The sequence below is a fragment of the Merops nubicus genome, unplaced genomic scaffold (genome assembly GCF_000691845.1).
Source record: "Merops nubicus isolate BGI_N331 unplaced genomic scaffold, ASM69184v1 scaffold22680, whole genome shotgun sequence".
Classification (NCBI taxonomy): Eukaryota; Metazoa; Chordata; class Aves; order Coraciiformes; family Meropidae; genus Merops; species Merops nubicus.
The window spans coordinates 1,691-15,660 of NW_008585171.1; the positions used below are offsets into that span (position 1 = coordinate 1,691).

Sequence of the window (13,970 nt, forward strand, 5' to 3'; positions counted from 1 at the left end):
TATGTCCTGTAACATTTGTACATGCGGCGAGAGATCCAGATAGAAGCAACGTCCTATAAAGTTCAAATAAATAGAAAATAAAACCCATGTGCCAAGTTTGTTATAACAAAGTGTCAGTTTGTCTTATGTGCCAAACAGACTTAGTAGTGGGAGAAATGACTGCCGAGGAAACAGTGACATAGTCAATGGAGAGACAGTATAAATAAAAAACCATGTTGAACTGCATGATGTTGTCTCAAAGTGGTACCAATGTTATCAAGAACCTTAATTTTAGGTTTTTTTATACACATACTTACTTCCCCCAGCTCAGTGCAGGACACAAGATCATTCGTGGTAACAACTAGAAATGTTCATTTTCTTTAAGAGGCCATTTGTTAACCACCATTTCTTTTGGGTCACAAGTGTTCAAACAGAGTTTATGGGTAAAGTGCAGAATCTTACAGAACCCTTTTGTTTGTATTTTTACATAAATTAGGAGTTACTGGCACCACGCAGACACAGACCTTCCAAATTACCACTAATGCATTTCACACTGGCACAATACATTAGTCAGCTTTTCATAATAGTAATGAACAAGGTAAATGAATTAAGGTGAATCAATTAAGTGCCCAATTACAAAATTAGGAGTTTGTCCTTCACAACAGGGTCTAACAGCGTGAAGAAAAGAAAACTTGCACTGACACTTTATGTACAACTTGGTCATGGGCAACGGTCCCCTAAACCACCTTGTTTTTAAATGAACCCAGCAAAACTATACAGGATGTGAAAGAATATTTGCAACAGATCTCTTAAAGGACAGTGTAGAGAAATTCATCATGGTGTACCTGATGCTCAAATTAATTTAACAGATACGGCCTGTAAAACAACACAGTATGAACCTGTAGATTTTTTTTTTCTTTTTAAAAAAAGGACTTTTACAGAATTCAAGTAGTGTAGCAGGAAACCATAGATGCCTTTTGATCACGGGTCAGGCAAAATAGAGCCACTTATTGGATTTCCCCCCTTGCTTGTGTTTGCTAAGGTGTCCCAGTGGATCTATAAGTCTGTTGATGTTAGCTTTTTCATGCTCCGTCGCTGAGCTAAACTGGAGGCTGCAACAGGCTCCAGCACTGGCTGAAATGTCTTGTGATTCAGTGCAGAATACGTAGCAGCCATGGCTCCCTAGGGAACAATGAAATAAAAGGCTGTGAAAGTCATTCTGAACAGAAAATAAAGCAACTGAATATTAAATTCTTAATTAACTCTAAAGAAACAAGACTTAGGGCAGGTCGTGCACAGTCTCTAAAGTTTGTTTTGAAAACCAACACATTTACTGCTGAATCCTTCAGGTTTCTAAGCATGGGTGTCTGACACTTCTTCTCCTTCCCCATTTTGCATACTTTAGACCTAGAAGCAACCTTTTAATGTGAATCAGAATTACTGTCTTCCAAGCTACAATTGGCATCAATTGATCAAACACAGCCACTTCAGCAGCCATTCAGGTCTTGACTTATGAAGACCACACACTGAAGACAGGCTATCACAGGTCCTTGGGTTTTGAATCCAACAAAACTAGCAATGTCAACTTAAAAGCTGGCTGCATGCAGCAGAATGTTTGAGTCACAAGTCAGAAATGCAGATACAGAACAGATAAAATACCAGTGGAAAAATTGTAGCATAGTTCATTAATTTACATTAGGAAGCTCACAGAAATACATCTCTTAAGATTTCCCAAAGAAGAACACTAAGAGACCTGTGGCAGTCTCAGTTAACTTTTCTATCAGGTTTCTATGTGGCTAAATCCACTTTTGGAAAAGAAAATACCCAGAAAGGTATTTTACACATCACTTAAAAAAAAAAATCAGTTTACCAATAATTTATCTCCTTATGTAACTTATAGGGGTGTGTACTGGGGAAAACCAAAGCAAGCTGATTTCTAAAGGAAAAAACAGTAAAAGTGACCCAATTCACAGCACATGCACCAGCTGAAGCAATGTTCAGGTGGTTTTACCTTTACTAGATGTGGTGCATCTTGCCTGTTGAGTTGATAATGTGGCAGCTGGGTGTGTATTGGGGAAAACCACAGCAAGCTGATTTCTAAAGGAAAAAGCAGAGCTCTGGCCTGTAAAAGTGACCCAATTCACAGCACATCCACCAGCTGAAGCAACGTTCAGGTGGTTTTACCTTTACTAGATGTGGTGCATCTTGCCTGTTGAGTTGATAATGTGGCAGCTGGTCCCTGCAGGCTATCCAGGAATGCTTCAGGACTTGCTCAGCTGTGTACCGCTGGTGTGGATCTACGTGAAGCATGTGTGATAACAAGTCCTAGATAAAAATGGGAAAACACACATCTTATTTAGTTAACATGATCTTATACAGACTTTAAAGCATTAATTATGGCAGCAATGAAAAAAAAAGTACCCAACGTGGCAGGGATTAACACAATGCAAACACACAGAGTGAAAAATCAGCAGATAAATTGGATCATTCTGTGCCTTGACACTGCACAAGTCTGAGAACAATGAGTTTACTATTGAAGCAGTTCAACACAGCAAGGCTTTATTGTAAAGAAACCTACTGCTGTCTGTGTGTTTCATATTTCAGTTTGTTATTAATATCATCTTTTCAAGACTAGAAATCCTATTAAAATTTAGCAGACAGATTTTGTAGAAGAAAGCTATTATTTGGAAACAACTCTCTTCATTCACACTTGGTGTGCTGACTGCACAGTACTATTGAATTCATATATAGTGACATATTAAAGAGTTTTTCCTTTAAGGGGCTAGAGAAGAGTAAAGCCAACAGAAATGGGCACTTGGTTTTGCCTGTTGAGAATCATTAGCAATAAGCTACTAATTAGTGTTGGTCAGCAGAAGAGCTGGGTGGGAAGGGCACAGAACAGAGACAGGAATAGCTTGAAAGAAAACAAAATATGAACAAGCTGACAGAACGTTCCCTTTGTTTGAGGTACAAAATGTTAAGTGTTCTTAGATACACAGAAGTTAATTACTTGTGCTAAGACAGCATCAGCCAACAAGCATTCTGAATCACTCCTCCTGAAATAACAAACAGTGCAGTTCCAAAGGAGCAGGGAGAGATTCAGTATTAGTGCTAAGCTTTATCAAAGGCAACACCAGTGACTAAGATGCCTCTGGACCAGGCCAACACCAAAGCCAGAGAACACAGGCAGCAGCTGGGCAGAGGTGCAGGCTTCCAATAAAAAGGACAGCTGCATAACCAAGCTGGTCAAGGTTTTAGGCAAGATATCCAAATATATTTGGTTGTTAAAGTACTAACAAAGACAAAAGACCTGATGGCTTCAGTGTTGAACAACATTTATGAAATTGCACTAAAAAAAAAATTAACTTATTCATGTAAGACTGGTCAGCTACGAGAACTAACATAATTGTAAAAAGTCATCCTTACATTTAGAGGAATCTCACAGTCTCCTGATTTTGTCCAATAAAAGGAGGAATAAAAACTACTGATGATTAGAAAAACCTGTACTGGGACCTCTCTTATTTAAAATCTGTATAATTGATCCAAGGAAAGGAAGATGGAGCACACTTTTGCCAAGTCTGCAGTGGGGCACCACACTACAGGCATGGGGAAAGAGCTTATGAGTTCCAGGGCAGGGCAACCACCCCAAGGGGCCTAGGCAGGGTGGAGCAATAGGCTAACCAGAGCCGTGCAAAATTCAGCAAGGAGAAATCCAAAGTCCTGGGCTTGGAAATGAAGAAACTGTGACCAAGGTACAGGGTGGGGACAGTCTGGCTGGGGAGCAGCTTTGCTGAGAACGACCAGGAGGTTTTGGTAGACAAACTGAACCTGAACTACCAGTGTGACCTGGCACCCAAGACTGACATCCCTGTAGTCAGCATGGCCAAAGGAATGGAGACACAAGACAAAGGAAAACAAGAGATGTTCTGGCTTGATGTTATGAGAAGTTTTTTCCTCATTACAGCTGCCAAGCATTGGAAGATACTGAGGCAAGCCATTCAGTCTTCACTTTGGAAGTTTCTGAAGTTAGACTGCAGAAAGCCCTGAGGTACCTGGTCAGATCTCACAGCTGACCCTGCCTTGAGCAGGAGGCTGGACTCAATGACCTCCATTGCAATAAAGTTTACAGGTAATGGTAGCAAACTATTATGTTAGACTAGTCCATTTTATAAAGTTCATTAGATGTTCATTTGAATACAAAAATAAGAGTAAAAACAACACATTTACACCTTTGCTGCATCTGAAACAGTGTCCCAGTTGCCTCCACTTAAGGAGAATTTTCCACTGCCTATCCGTACCAGGATCTCCTCTGGGGTATCGTTAGGACCGTTGGCAAACGGGGTATACCTGTTGGAAGAAAAGAGAATACAATCAACAACACTCCACATTACAGGTAAGAAGCTGCAATAAATTGGTAAAATCTCATGAATCATTCCAAGCAGATTTCCCACTGCTGACAGCAACATGCTATAGACTATTAAATACTTCTTATATTAGCGTTTCATCTTCAAAACAACATTATTTCCTTTTCCCCATAATTGTGGTTAATCAAGTAGAATAAATGGGAAATGCAGACTAAAAAGATGTCTTAATACCTTAACAATGTGTTCTCATCAGTGCAGACTTTCAGGGTAAACAGAAGTGATTCACCAGCACAAATTCTGCCAGATCACCAGGGCACATGAGGTAACCCAGACCTGGCTCAGCACCCTAACAGAACAGCCCCATAAAGCTGGGGTGCTGTCATCTTCAGGGGATGTGCATTTAATCAGGCAGAGCATGAGCACAGTCTGTACACACCTATCACATGGGGAAAAGCTACAAGAAAATTTTCATGAGTTTTTTTTTTTTACTTCAGAGAGTTTGGGAGGCTTAAACCACAAGATCATTGTTTTTGGAGGCTTGTAATAGTTTACAAGGATTCCTGTAGATTTGGCTTACTTTCTACAAATCTACCATGATGCACTTGAAAGAACTAAAGTGACCAATCTCAAAACCAACTTATCACTTAAATTCACCTTTTAACAATATCAGGAGCATTATCATATTCTGGCATCTCCTAGGATCACAGGCTAGTAGCAAGTTAGTTTTTACTATAAAACCCAAACCTTATTCTGCCTAGGTAGTTACATCATAATACCCTGTTCATTTCTAATTAGCTAACAAACAATAACAATTAAGCCTAATGCATTCTTAGTGCTTTGAAAGCTCTGCATAGAAGGAAGATCAACCAGCATCATCAACAGAGGTCTAGGAACTATCCCAGCCAGCTGGTTCTAGTCTTAGTTGATAAGATGACAAGAAGCAAAATGGGAAGCCAGGAATTCATGTTGGACCATTCCTCTGCCATGCTCTGGACCTGCCACACCTTTTGTTCAGTGTTTCTCAAGTGTGCAGGCAGTATAATATCCATTATCTGCACACTTGCACTTCAATCACACAGCAAGCTGAGCTCTGGTGACAGAACTCCCATCCCTGGAGACATTCAAGGTCAGGCTTGATGAGGCTCTGAGTAGCTTGATCTGTTTGGAGATGTCCCTGCTTATAGCAGGAGCGTGGGACTAGATGACCTTTGGAGGTCCCTTCCAACCCAACCATTCTATGATTCTATGAACTGCAGTGGTGATGGTGGTTTTAAGTGGAGAAGTACAAATTTATCAAGAGGAAGAGTTTCTATCAGGTAGTATTTATCTCTAAATAAAAAAAAACACTTTTTCTGTTAGAGCAGATTTCAGAACACCTTTCTTCATTTGGCCACTATGCAATTCATCGTGTTTAGTTTCTATTAGGTAGTATTTGTCTCTAAGGAAAAAAAAAAACCCACTGTTTTTCTGTTAGAGCAGATTTCAGAACACCTTTCTTCATTTGGCCACTATGCAATTCATAGTGTTTAATGAAAGTCTGGAGGTTCAGAGAACTTAAGAGGTTACAAGCCAGTATTTTACAAAAGGACCTGCAGCAAAAGGCAGAAGGTGATGGGCTACAGGGGTACTACTAGGGTAGGAGGGACAAGAAGCAGGAGAGAGAAGAAAACCACCACATACTTTCACAAACTAAACTCTGTCCTGGAAACTTGGGAGAGTCTTTGGCATCCTCAGTCATGCACTATAGAAGAGAGAAGCCTTGAACCTACCTATAAGATAAGCCTAGCTTATGTATGCCTTTACTTACAGCTTCCTGTTCCACTTGAGTGTCTTTGTCTGCACTCAAATCAAGGAGGCAGTATCTCACAGTTGTAGTGAAAGCATGGATTCCTGCAGCATGCTGGAATTTCAGGTAAATAAAAAAGCTAAGAAATAGTTCTCACCCTGCCAACATGGTGTAAAGAAGAACACCCAAGCTCCATATGTCACAAGCAGCATCATATCCCTGTCTCATGAGAACCTATAAATGAAAGGGGGTTAAAAAGACTAAATTATTATAATCCATTAAAAAATCCACCCCAAGCTGATACCAGTACACAGCCCAAGGAAGGGCAAGTCACTCTCAGGATCATTTCAGATGTGTGATTATTTTTCCATGCACAGGTTACAATAACTATCAACAATATTTCTTGTTCCCAGAAAAGCATCTCTTAAGATTCTCAACAGGCTAATGTATTTTTTTGAGGGTGGATTCTTCTATTTTTAAAGCAAGTTTATAATAAACATATGCATCAGTGTTTATGAAGTATGTACAATTATATTTAACAGAAACTGACAGAATTTATTTTTTTTAAGCACTGCTAAAAGGTTTAAGTACTTGATGCATCAAAAACAGCACAGGGAATGCACACAGCAATTTGAGATACCTCTGGTGCCACGAAGTTTGCAGTGTAGCACGGGGTCAGAAGCAGTCCATTTTCTCCTCGAAGCTGTTTTGCAAATCCAAAATCACAAATCCTGATGGAATCAGCATTATTTGAATCATCCGTATATAAAATATTACTAGGCTTAAGGTCTCGATGCACCACCTGTAAGCACAGAAATGTCACACCTGTCAGAAGTTGCACCTACATTTGTTTGTATGGAATTTGCAATCTGTAAAAAGTATTCTTTAGATTAATATATTAATAGTTCTACAGAAATACAGAAGTTTCAAGTGACAAAAAATTCTAGTTCAAGCCATGTCATAAAGCCTATGGCTCACAATGCCACTGGGACTAACACAACTATTCACCAAGCACGGGAGAACAGGCATCTGCTGTTTCACAAACTGTGACAGTGGAGTCATAAAGGGCTTGCCAGAGTAACAGAGGGTTTGTCCATGTTATCCACCTTCGTCATCAAATGCTCAGCAATCTTCTTCCCTCCTGCCCTAAAGACCAGCCCAGCAAAGCCCCTAACAAGAGGTGTTTGAGGCTAAGCAGCGTGGCAGAGAGCACTCACTCCTTGGCAGTGCAGGTAGTCCACAGTCTTGGTGATGGTGTACAGCACCGCGCTGGCCTCTCGCTCCGAGAAGAACTTCTGCCTGAGGATGCGATCCAGCAGCTCTCCTCCTTTCATCAGCTCAGTGACAAGGTAGATGAATCTACCATCATCATACACCTGGGGACACGTTTAAAAGGGCATGTGTATATAGATACACACATACCTGTTAGAAAAAGATCATCTCTAATGATAGATCCTGATAAAACAAAAATTACAGACCAGACTGCTCATCTATTCACATGGGAACATAAAGCACAAACAGCAGGGACTGAAAAATTGGATTCTGCTACTCAGGAGCCTTACAGCACTAAGTATAAGAAAACTTGTGTGTCATTCTGTGAGACACTGAGGTAATCGATTGCTAAGTCATGACTCTGAATTAAATTTGTCAGCCTAGGAACCTCTGTTGTAAGAGGAGGGTTGTCTGCCCCACCACTCTATTGCTCTTCCCTTCCACAAACAATTTTTAGCTGCTGGCCCTTTGCATATACAGGACAACATGGAACTGCTTTTTCAGATACAACTTACCAGCACATTAGCTACTCATCTGAAGTGGAAAAGTAGCATTTTTAAGCTTTACATCATCACCAAACAGCATTTAGAAAAAAAAATTCTATCAGGACAATGTTATATTTTGAAATGCTCTACTATATGTACTGCTCTCCAAATCTATTTTACTATGTAAAAGAGAAAAAGAGGTACATACATCCTTTAAAGTAATAATATTTGGATGTTGTCCATAACGCATGAGAATCTCAATTTCTTCTGAGGGATCTCTCTTACTTTTGTCAATTATCTGCAAAATAGAGCAACAGGAAAAACAACTTGGCTAAACAGTCTATTTAATGAAGTTTTTTTGTATTTATATTATCACTTCAACAGAATAAACACATTTCTAGACTTTGTTATTTGTTACTAATCATGACTAATGCATCTCCCTGTTTCACATCCCACAGTTATTAACTTCTTGCCTTTTCCTTGGTACCAATTAGAACTATTTAAGGAGTATCACTACTGCAGTCTGCCCTGCTCCAATGGACAAGAAAAAGCGAGGCACCCTCTGAAGCAGCACTACTCCCCTACCACTCCTGTGGATCTCAGTTTATTTCAGCTGTGCTCATCATCATCATCATATGATCTTTTCATGCTTCAAGCTGCTAATTGCAAAGCCAGTTCTCCAAGGCCATAACTTCACCCACAAGAAGAGCTATAGAAGCTGGCAGACCATTTAACCAACGAAGCAAACAGCATTTCTCATTTCTCACAGCACGTCAAGAGCTACAGAACCAGAATATTCATGCATTTAAATTTACAAAATCTACCACACAATGATTTATTGAGAATACCTTTACAGCAAACTCCATGTTTGTAGCTATGTGTATACACCTCTTGCACACTGAGTAGGAACCAACCCCAATGTCTTCCTTCAGCTCATACACGTCAGTGAACTGTGCGCTGCTTCCATGAAGTTGCTTTAAAAACAAAACCACACACGAGCTGTCAGCCCCAGCAACAGGACACTTTTGGCCATAAAACTGTTTCCAACTCGCCCATCCTGCCTCCAGAAAAACAGCAACTTGCTTTTAAAATTTAAAAATACCCCGTTGTTTAAAATGCACATTTGAAACTAGTTTCCCCAGCCAAAAAAGAGCACACTGTAAACGCTGAATTTTGGTCAGTTTTTTGGCATGTCAAAAAAAGTTTCCCAAAAAAAGAAAATGTTACCTGTACTATGGGCAGTATGTTGGTGAGGGGTGATATTTTATGATCTTCCACAGTAGTCGTTGCAACAAAACTAAACCCTTTGAAGAGCTGATGTGCATTTGCACTGGGTGGGACTCCTGGGGAATCTAGTGGTGTAAACATTTGATTAGCACGGCTGAATCCCAGCAAGGCTGGTTTTTAAACATTCACAACAAATATATCAGAAGGAACATTTTGAGGAAAGGGAAACAAAGGAGGGCAACAGTAGATGTTGAACAAGACCTTCCAATCAGTTTTGTCTTACTTCACAAGTACTCCTGGGTTTTTATCTAAAACTGCAAGACCCTGCAGGTACTAATGCATGAAGAGATGTTTTTAGGAAGAAGTCTATTGAAGCATGACACTACTTATGAGAAAGAAATAAAGATCATAGTCTTATGTTCAAGGGCTGCATCCCAAAGAAGAATGCCCACAGATTTTGCTGCAAAAAACTGGCAAAGCAGAAGTGAAGCATTGCAAGAATATTCAATTAGTAACAGTACTGAATAATTAGAACCAAGTTTTGCTCAGATTACATTATGTGCATTAATTAGCTGTTTGGAATTTCACAGTAAGCAGAGCTTGATAATTCTGTGTAGCCTGTTAGAGCCACAGACACTCTCCAAACAAACACAACAAGTGGTTTGAAAGACTGGATGCAGCAATAAGGAAAAAAGTCACAGAAAAACCACCCTGAATTAAAACTTGAACTTTTCTCAAGAGTGAAGTCAGACCCAGCATATGTAGTGCTGGGAACAGCTCAATATAAAAATGACTATAAATTGAGTTTTAAGATTTTAATAATGATATAGGCTCAAGAAACTTAACTCTAAAGCGAGTAATTTTCAGTGGACCCTAAAAATAGGATTGCACTGCTGCAATCAAATGGAGTTTACTTTTAGTATTAAATACTTCCCCCCCCAGCACTGAATGTCTGATACAAACCATAATTCATCTGTTATTATTTTTCAATTTGTTTTTTTCCTGCAAATCACAGTTTAGCAGAATATTTCAAAGAACAGGAACACGTTGATGAAAATTTGCTCCTTCAAAGTACTGGAACCCTGATGCACCCTGAACCTCACCAATTCATAACCACCAGCACTGCATGTCTGATTTTAAATCAGAGCTACAAACCATAATTCATCTGTTATTATTTTTCAATGTTTTTTTCCTGCAAATCACAGTTTAGCAGAATATTTCAAAGAACAGGAACACGTTGATGAAAATTTGCTCCTTCAAAGTACTGGAACCCTGATGCACCCTGAACCTCACCAATTCATAACCATGCACAATTACCTTTTGGTGTTTTTGCTGTGAATTCTGGATCAAAACAAAAGGTATCCTCTGGCTTTCCAGAAGCAGGTTTAAATGGGGGTTGAATTTCTCTTCTGAACAGTTTCTGAAGCAGAAGGACAAAGTCACAGAATTAAGAGTGAATGAGACTTCCATGGGTGCTGTAATTTTGCCAAGCTAAAGGGAAAGTAACTCAAGTTATAATGTATTAAAACAGTTTTCTGAAAGAGGAATATATAGCAAGTAGAAAACTACAAATATACATGGAAAAAACAAGTTATTTTCATGCACTTTTGATTTGAAATGCTACAGGAAATGCTACCAAACAAGCCAAACAACACAGAGCTCTTTTCCTTCTGAATCTGCCTCATCTACCAGACCTGTACTTTTAAAACTACATCATCAGGCTGCTACTTATCACTAGTTCAGCCCACACTTATTCAGAACAACAGGGAACAGCCACAGCACACCTTACCTTCTGTCACTATCTGGGACCTGGCTCAGTGTTGTGTTGGCAGAACCCTGACAAACCCACCCCAAAGGGAAGCTGCAGACACAGCCTTCACCATTCTATCCTGGGCCCAGGACAAAGGCCTCTCAGGAGGGACAGGCGTGTCCCTCTTGGCAAGCAACTGCCAACTCTCAAAGCTCTGTTCCAGGTTTTTCCAAATTTACTAAAAAAAGTCAGGGGGAAGGAAAGGAAAGCAGAACAACAGCTCCTCTTTTTATTTTTCCCCCTCCTTAACACACTACAGGAAAACATGTTGCCCAAGTGATCTCAGATCAGCAATAAGTCCCCATGTACAGTTCAGGAAGAGAAAACTTCATGTCAAATGATGTGAAAGTCCCACGTTAAGTTCAGGAAGTTCTGAGAACATTTTCTTGGCATTTCTTTCATCCTTTCAGACCTACTTTTTTTTCAGCTCTTTTCACTTAATCTTCCTGTACAAGAACAAGTAAAGTATTTCAATTCAAAACACTCAAAACCCAAACAAAAACCAAGGAGAAGGGACCTGAATTTATCCCAAGGAAATAAGATAAAACACTGAAGTGGTCATCAACACCATCACAGTGAAATAAGTACAAAGCACTGCCAAAAAAAAAAAAAAGGAAAAAAAAAAAAAATCAGACAGAAAGAGAAAGGAAAAAAATAAAACCACAGAAAAAAAGGAAGTTAGAACTGCAGATCTTTCAAACTTCCTTGCTGGTACTTATTTCAATGTCAGTGCCTTAAAAAAAAAAGTAGATAAGCCATAAGAAGACAGCCTTCTCTGACAAAGTGCACTCATGTAAGGCAGCAAAGTGCTGTTGTTACTGAAAACCCCACTTGCTGATCAGGACACTGTGGTAGATGCTGCATCAACACAGCTAGAAAACCACCTCCCTCCTCAGAAGTAAATACAAAATATAAAGAGAAGGGTAATAACAGGCTTTACAGAAACAGTTGAGCACAGTATTTGCTAGCACTGCAGGTAGTCCTGTCAGCAAAGCAACATCTTTATTGTGTCTATCCTTTGAGTGCAGGTACAGCAAAGGAAGGTTTTCAGAGTGGATTTACTTGATAAAAAACATCTTGGTTTTGAGAATGTTTCTGGGAAACACTTCTCAAAAGATCAGAGAAGCACAGAGAAAAAGCATCAAGGTGCTTGTTAAAAAACTCAAGCAAGCAATCCTGAACTCATCCAGATTTCTGATTGTCTCTGAGCAGCAGAATCAATGCTGGAACTGGGAATGGGATATGGCTGATAAAATAGGGATGTGCTAGAGAGAAACCAGAACTAGAGAGAAGCCAGAAGCAGTGTCACAGCCACCTCCTGCCCTGCGTGGATGGAAGCACCAGACACGTACTAAGAGAAGGATTCTTGCACCCGGGGGACACCAGCATCCTCTCCCAACTACCAATGTTCTAACAGACAATTTAAGCTTTAGAATGCTGCAACTCTTAATTACTTGAAAAGGAAATGTACAATTTATAATTAATAGTCTCTACATCATAAATACTACAGCTCCAGATGCCAAGTAAGATTATAGTAGAAGCCAGAATGTAAGTCAGCAGCATCACAGTGTTTATTGGGCCCAATTCAGATGCAAACACTTATAATGCCACAACACAGAAAGATTAAAACCAGCTTTACCATTCAGATCATTCTGTACTTACATTCCAGTCAACAGTAGAAAAAAAAGGATGTCTCTTGATTTCTTCAACTCCATCTGAACCAGCTCCTGAACAAAGAAAACAACAGTATTTAAAACACTTTTGGGTGAAGTCTTTGAAGACTGCACTAAGGATTAGTTAATTTCTAAAAATTTCCCATAGACATGGTTATTTGAGGGAACTGTAAACACAGAATTGTTCCAAGGATGTAAAATATTCCACTAAGAAGTGTACACCTCATCAGGGAGGCAAATGAGTGCAAGCAGCCCAGAAATACAAAGTCAATGCTCTGCTTTGAAACTGTCAAAGCTTTGCCTCACTGCCAAGAGTCACTGGTCCAATACAGGAGTCACTCATTAGCCAAACCCATGACCAGGAAATCATGATCCAAGCTGACAAGGAATGGGATCTAAACCCAAATCTTACTGACCATACTTGAGAGTCTCTAACAACTGCTTCCTTTACATAATCAACTTGACCCAACTCACTTTATTCCAAAAATCCAAATAAATGAACCAACCTAATCGATTTGATGGGTTCCTTTTAAACAACATCCTCAGAAGACTTTGTGCTTCAGGGCTGAGGAACTGAGGCATCCCAAGTTTTGCTCTAGAAGAAAACAGAACAAATAAGAGGAAGAAATGTTATCCTATGAAACATTGTCTACATAGACTTCATTGCACAATTTGATGTAGCAAGGATCTATTCCAAAGCCTGTGCAGAGTGTACACATTTAGCTCAGCAGCTTAAGTTTCACATTATATGAGTGTTAAAAAACCCAAAACCAAACAGCACCAAAATAAGCTACTAAAACCACACCAGGCCAAAAACGTCAAGTCACACCAAGCCCCCATAAGAACCTTTATGCTAAAATCAAGTAAAACAATTCTCAGGAATATATAAGCATTTTCAAAGAGATCTTTGTCTCACCAGGAAGTTATCACCAGAATAAATACCTCTACCAGAATCAACACCAGAAGAGACTCACCAAATCCCAAATCCCCTAAAATTCTTCCTAACCTTCCTTTTGAAGCAAGAGCCTCAAGAAGTAGCTCATTAAGCCACCATTTAAAATCTTACTGACTCTACCAAGATTTTTCAATGAGAACAATTATGCTAAGGCAAGAAATTCTTCTGCAGGACAGGAGCATCACTTTTTGCCCCAGGTGAGGTCAGTGATCTAATCCACACGCTTTCACAGGTAGTTTTGCTCTGAATTCATACTCAGGGTAAGTTCAAACTGTCGTACGTTGGGAAGAACAGAACTTCTCTCTCTCACCCCCTTCCCTGACTTATCACTCCCTCAAAAGCCCCAAAGCTCTGCATGTGGTCTAGAGGAAATTCTTTGTTAGCTAAGCACACAAAGACAAGGTCATATTTGCCCAACA

General features: G+C 39.6%; 1 protein-coding gene across 1 annotated transcript in view; it reads right to left on the reverse strand.

Annotated features, from left to right (window-relative positions):
• Positions 1-884: 884 nt before the first annotated feature.
• Positions 885-13,970, reverse strand: part of LOC103779183 (ribosomal protein S6 kinase alpha-6) — a 28,407-nt gene continuing 15,321 nt past the window's right edge. Inside the window, exons 10-21 of the mRNA XM_008946807.1 lie at positions 13,103-13,191; positions 12,586-12,650; positions 10,431-10,533; positions 9,114-9,238; positions 8,735-8,860; positions 8,095-8,184; positions 7,347-7,505; positions 6,770-6,931; positions 6,287-6,363; positions 4,209-4,326; positions 2,164-2,304; positions 885-1,161 (exon numbers count right to left, since the gene is read on the reverse strand). Coding sequence (XP_008945055.1) covers positions 1,036-1,161; positions 2,164-2,304; positions 4,209-4,326; positions 6,287-6,363; positions 6,770-6,931; positions 7,347-7,505; positions 8,095-8,184; positions 8,735-8,860; positions 9,114-9,238; positions 10,431-10,533; positions 12,586-12,650; positions 13,103-13,191 — 1,381 coding nt within the window. The 3' untranslated portion in view covers positions 885-1,035. The remainder of the gene's footprint in view (positions 1,162-2,163; positions 2,305-4,208; positions 4,327-6,286; positions 6,364-6,769; positions 6,932-7,346; positions 7,506-8,094; positions 8,185-8,734; positions 8,861-9,113; positions 9,239-10,430; positions 10,534-12,585; positions 12,651-13,102; positions 13,192-13,970) is intronic.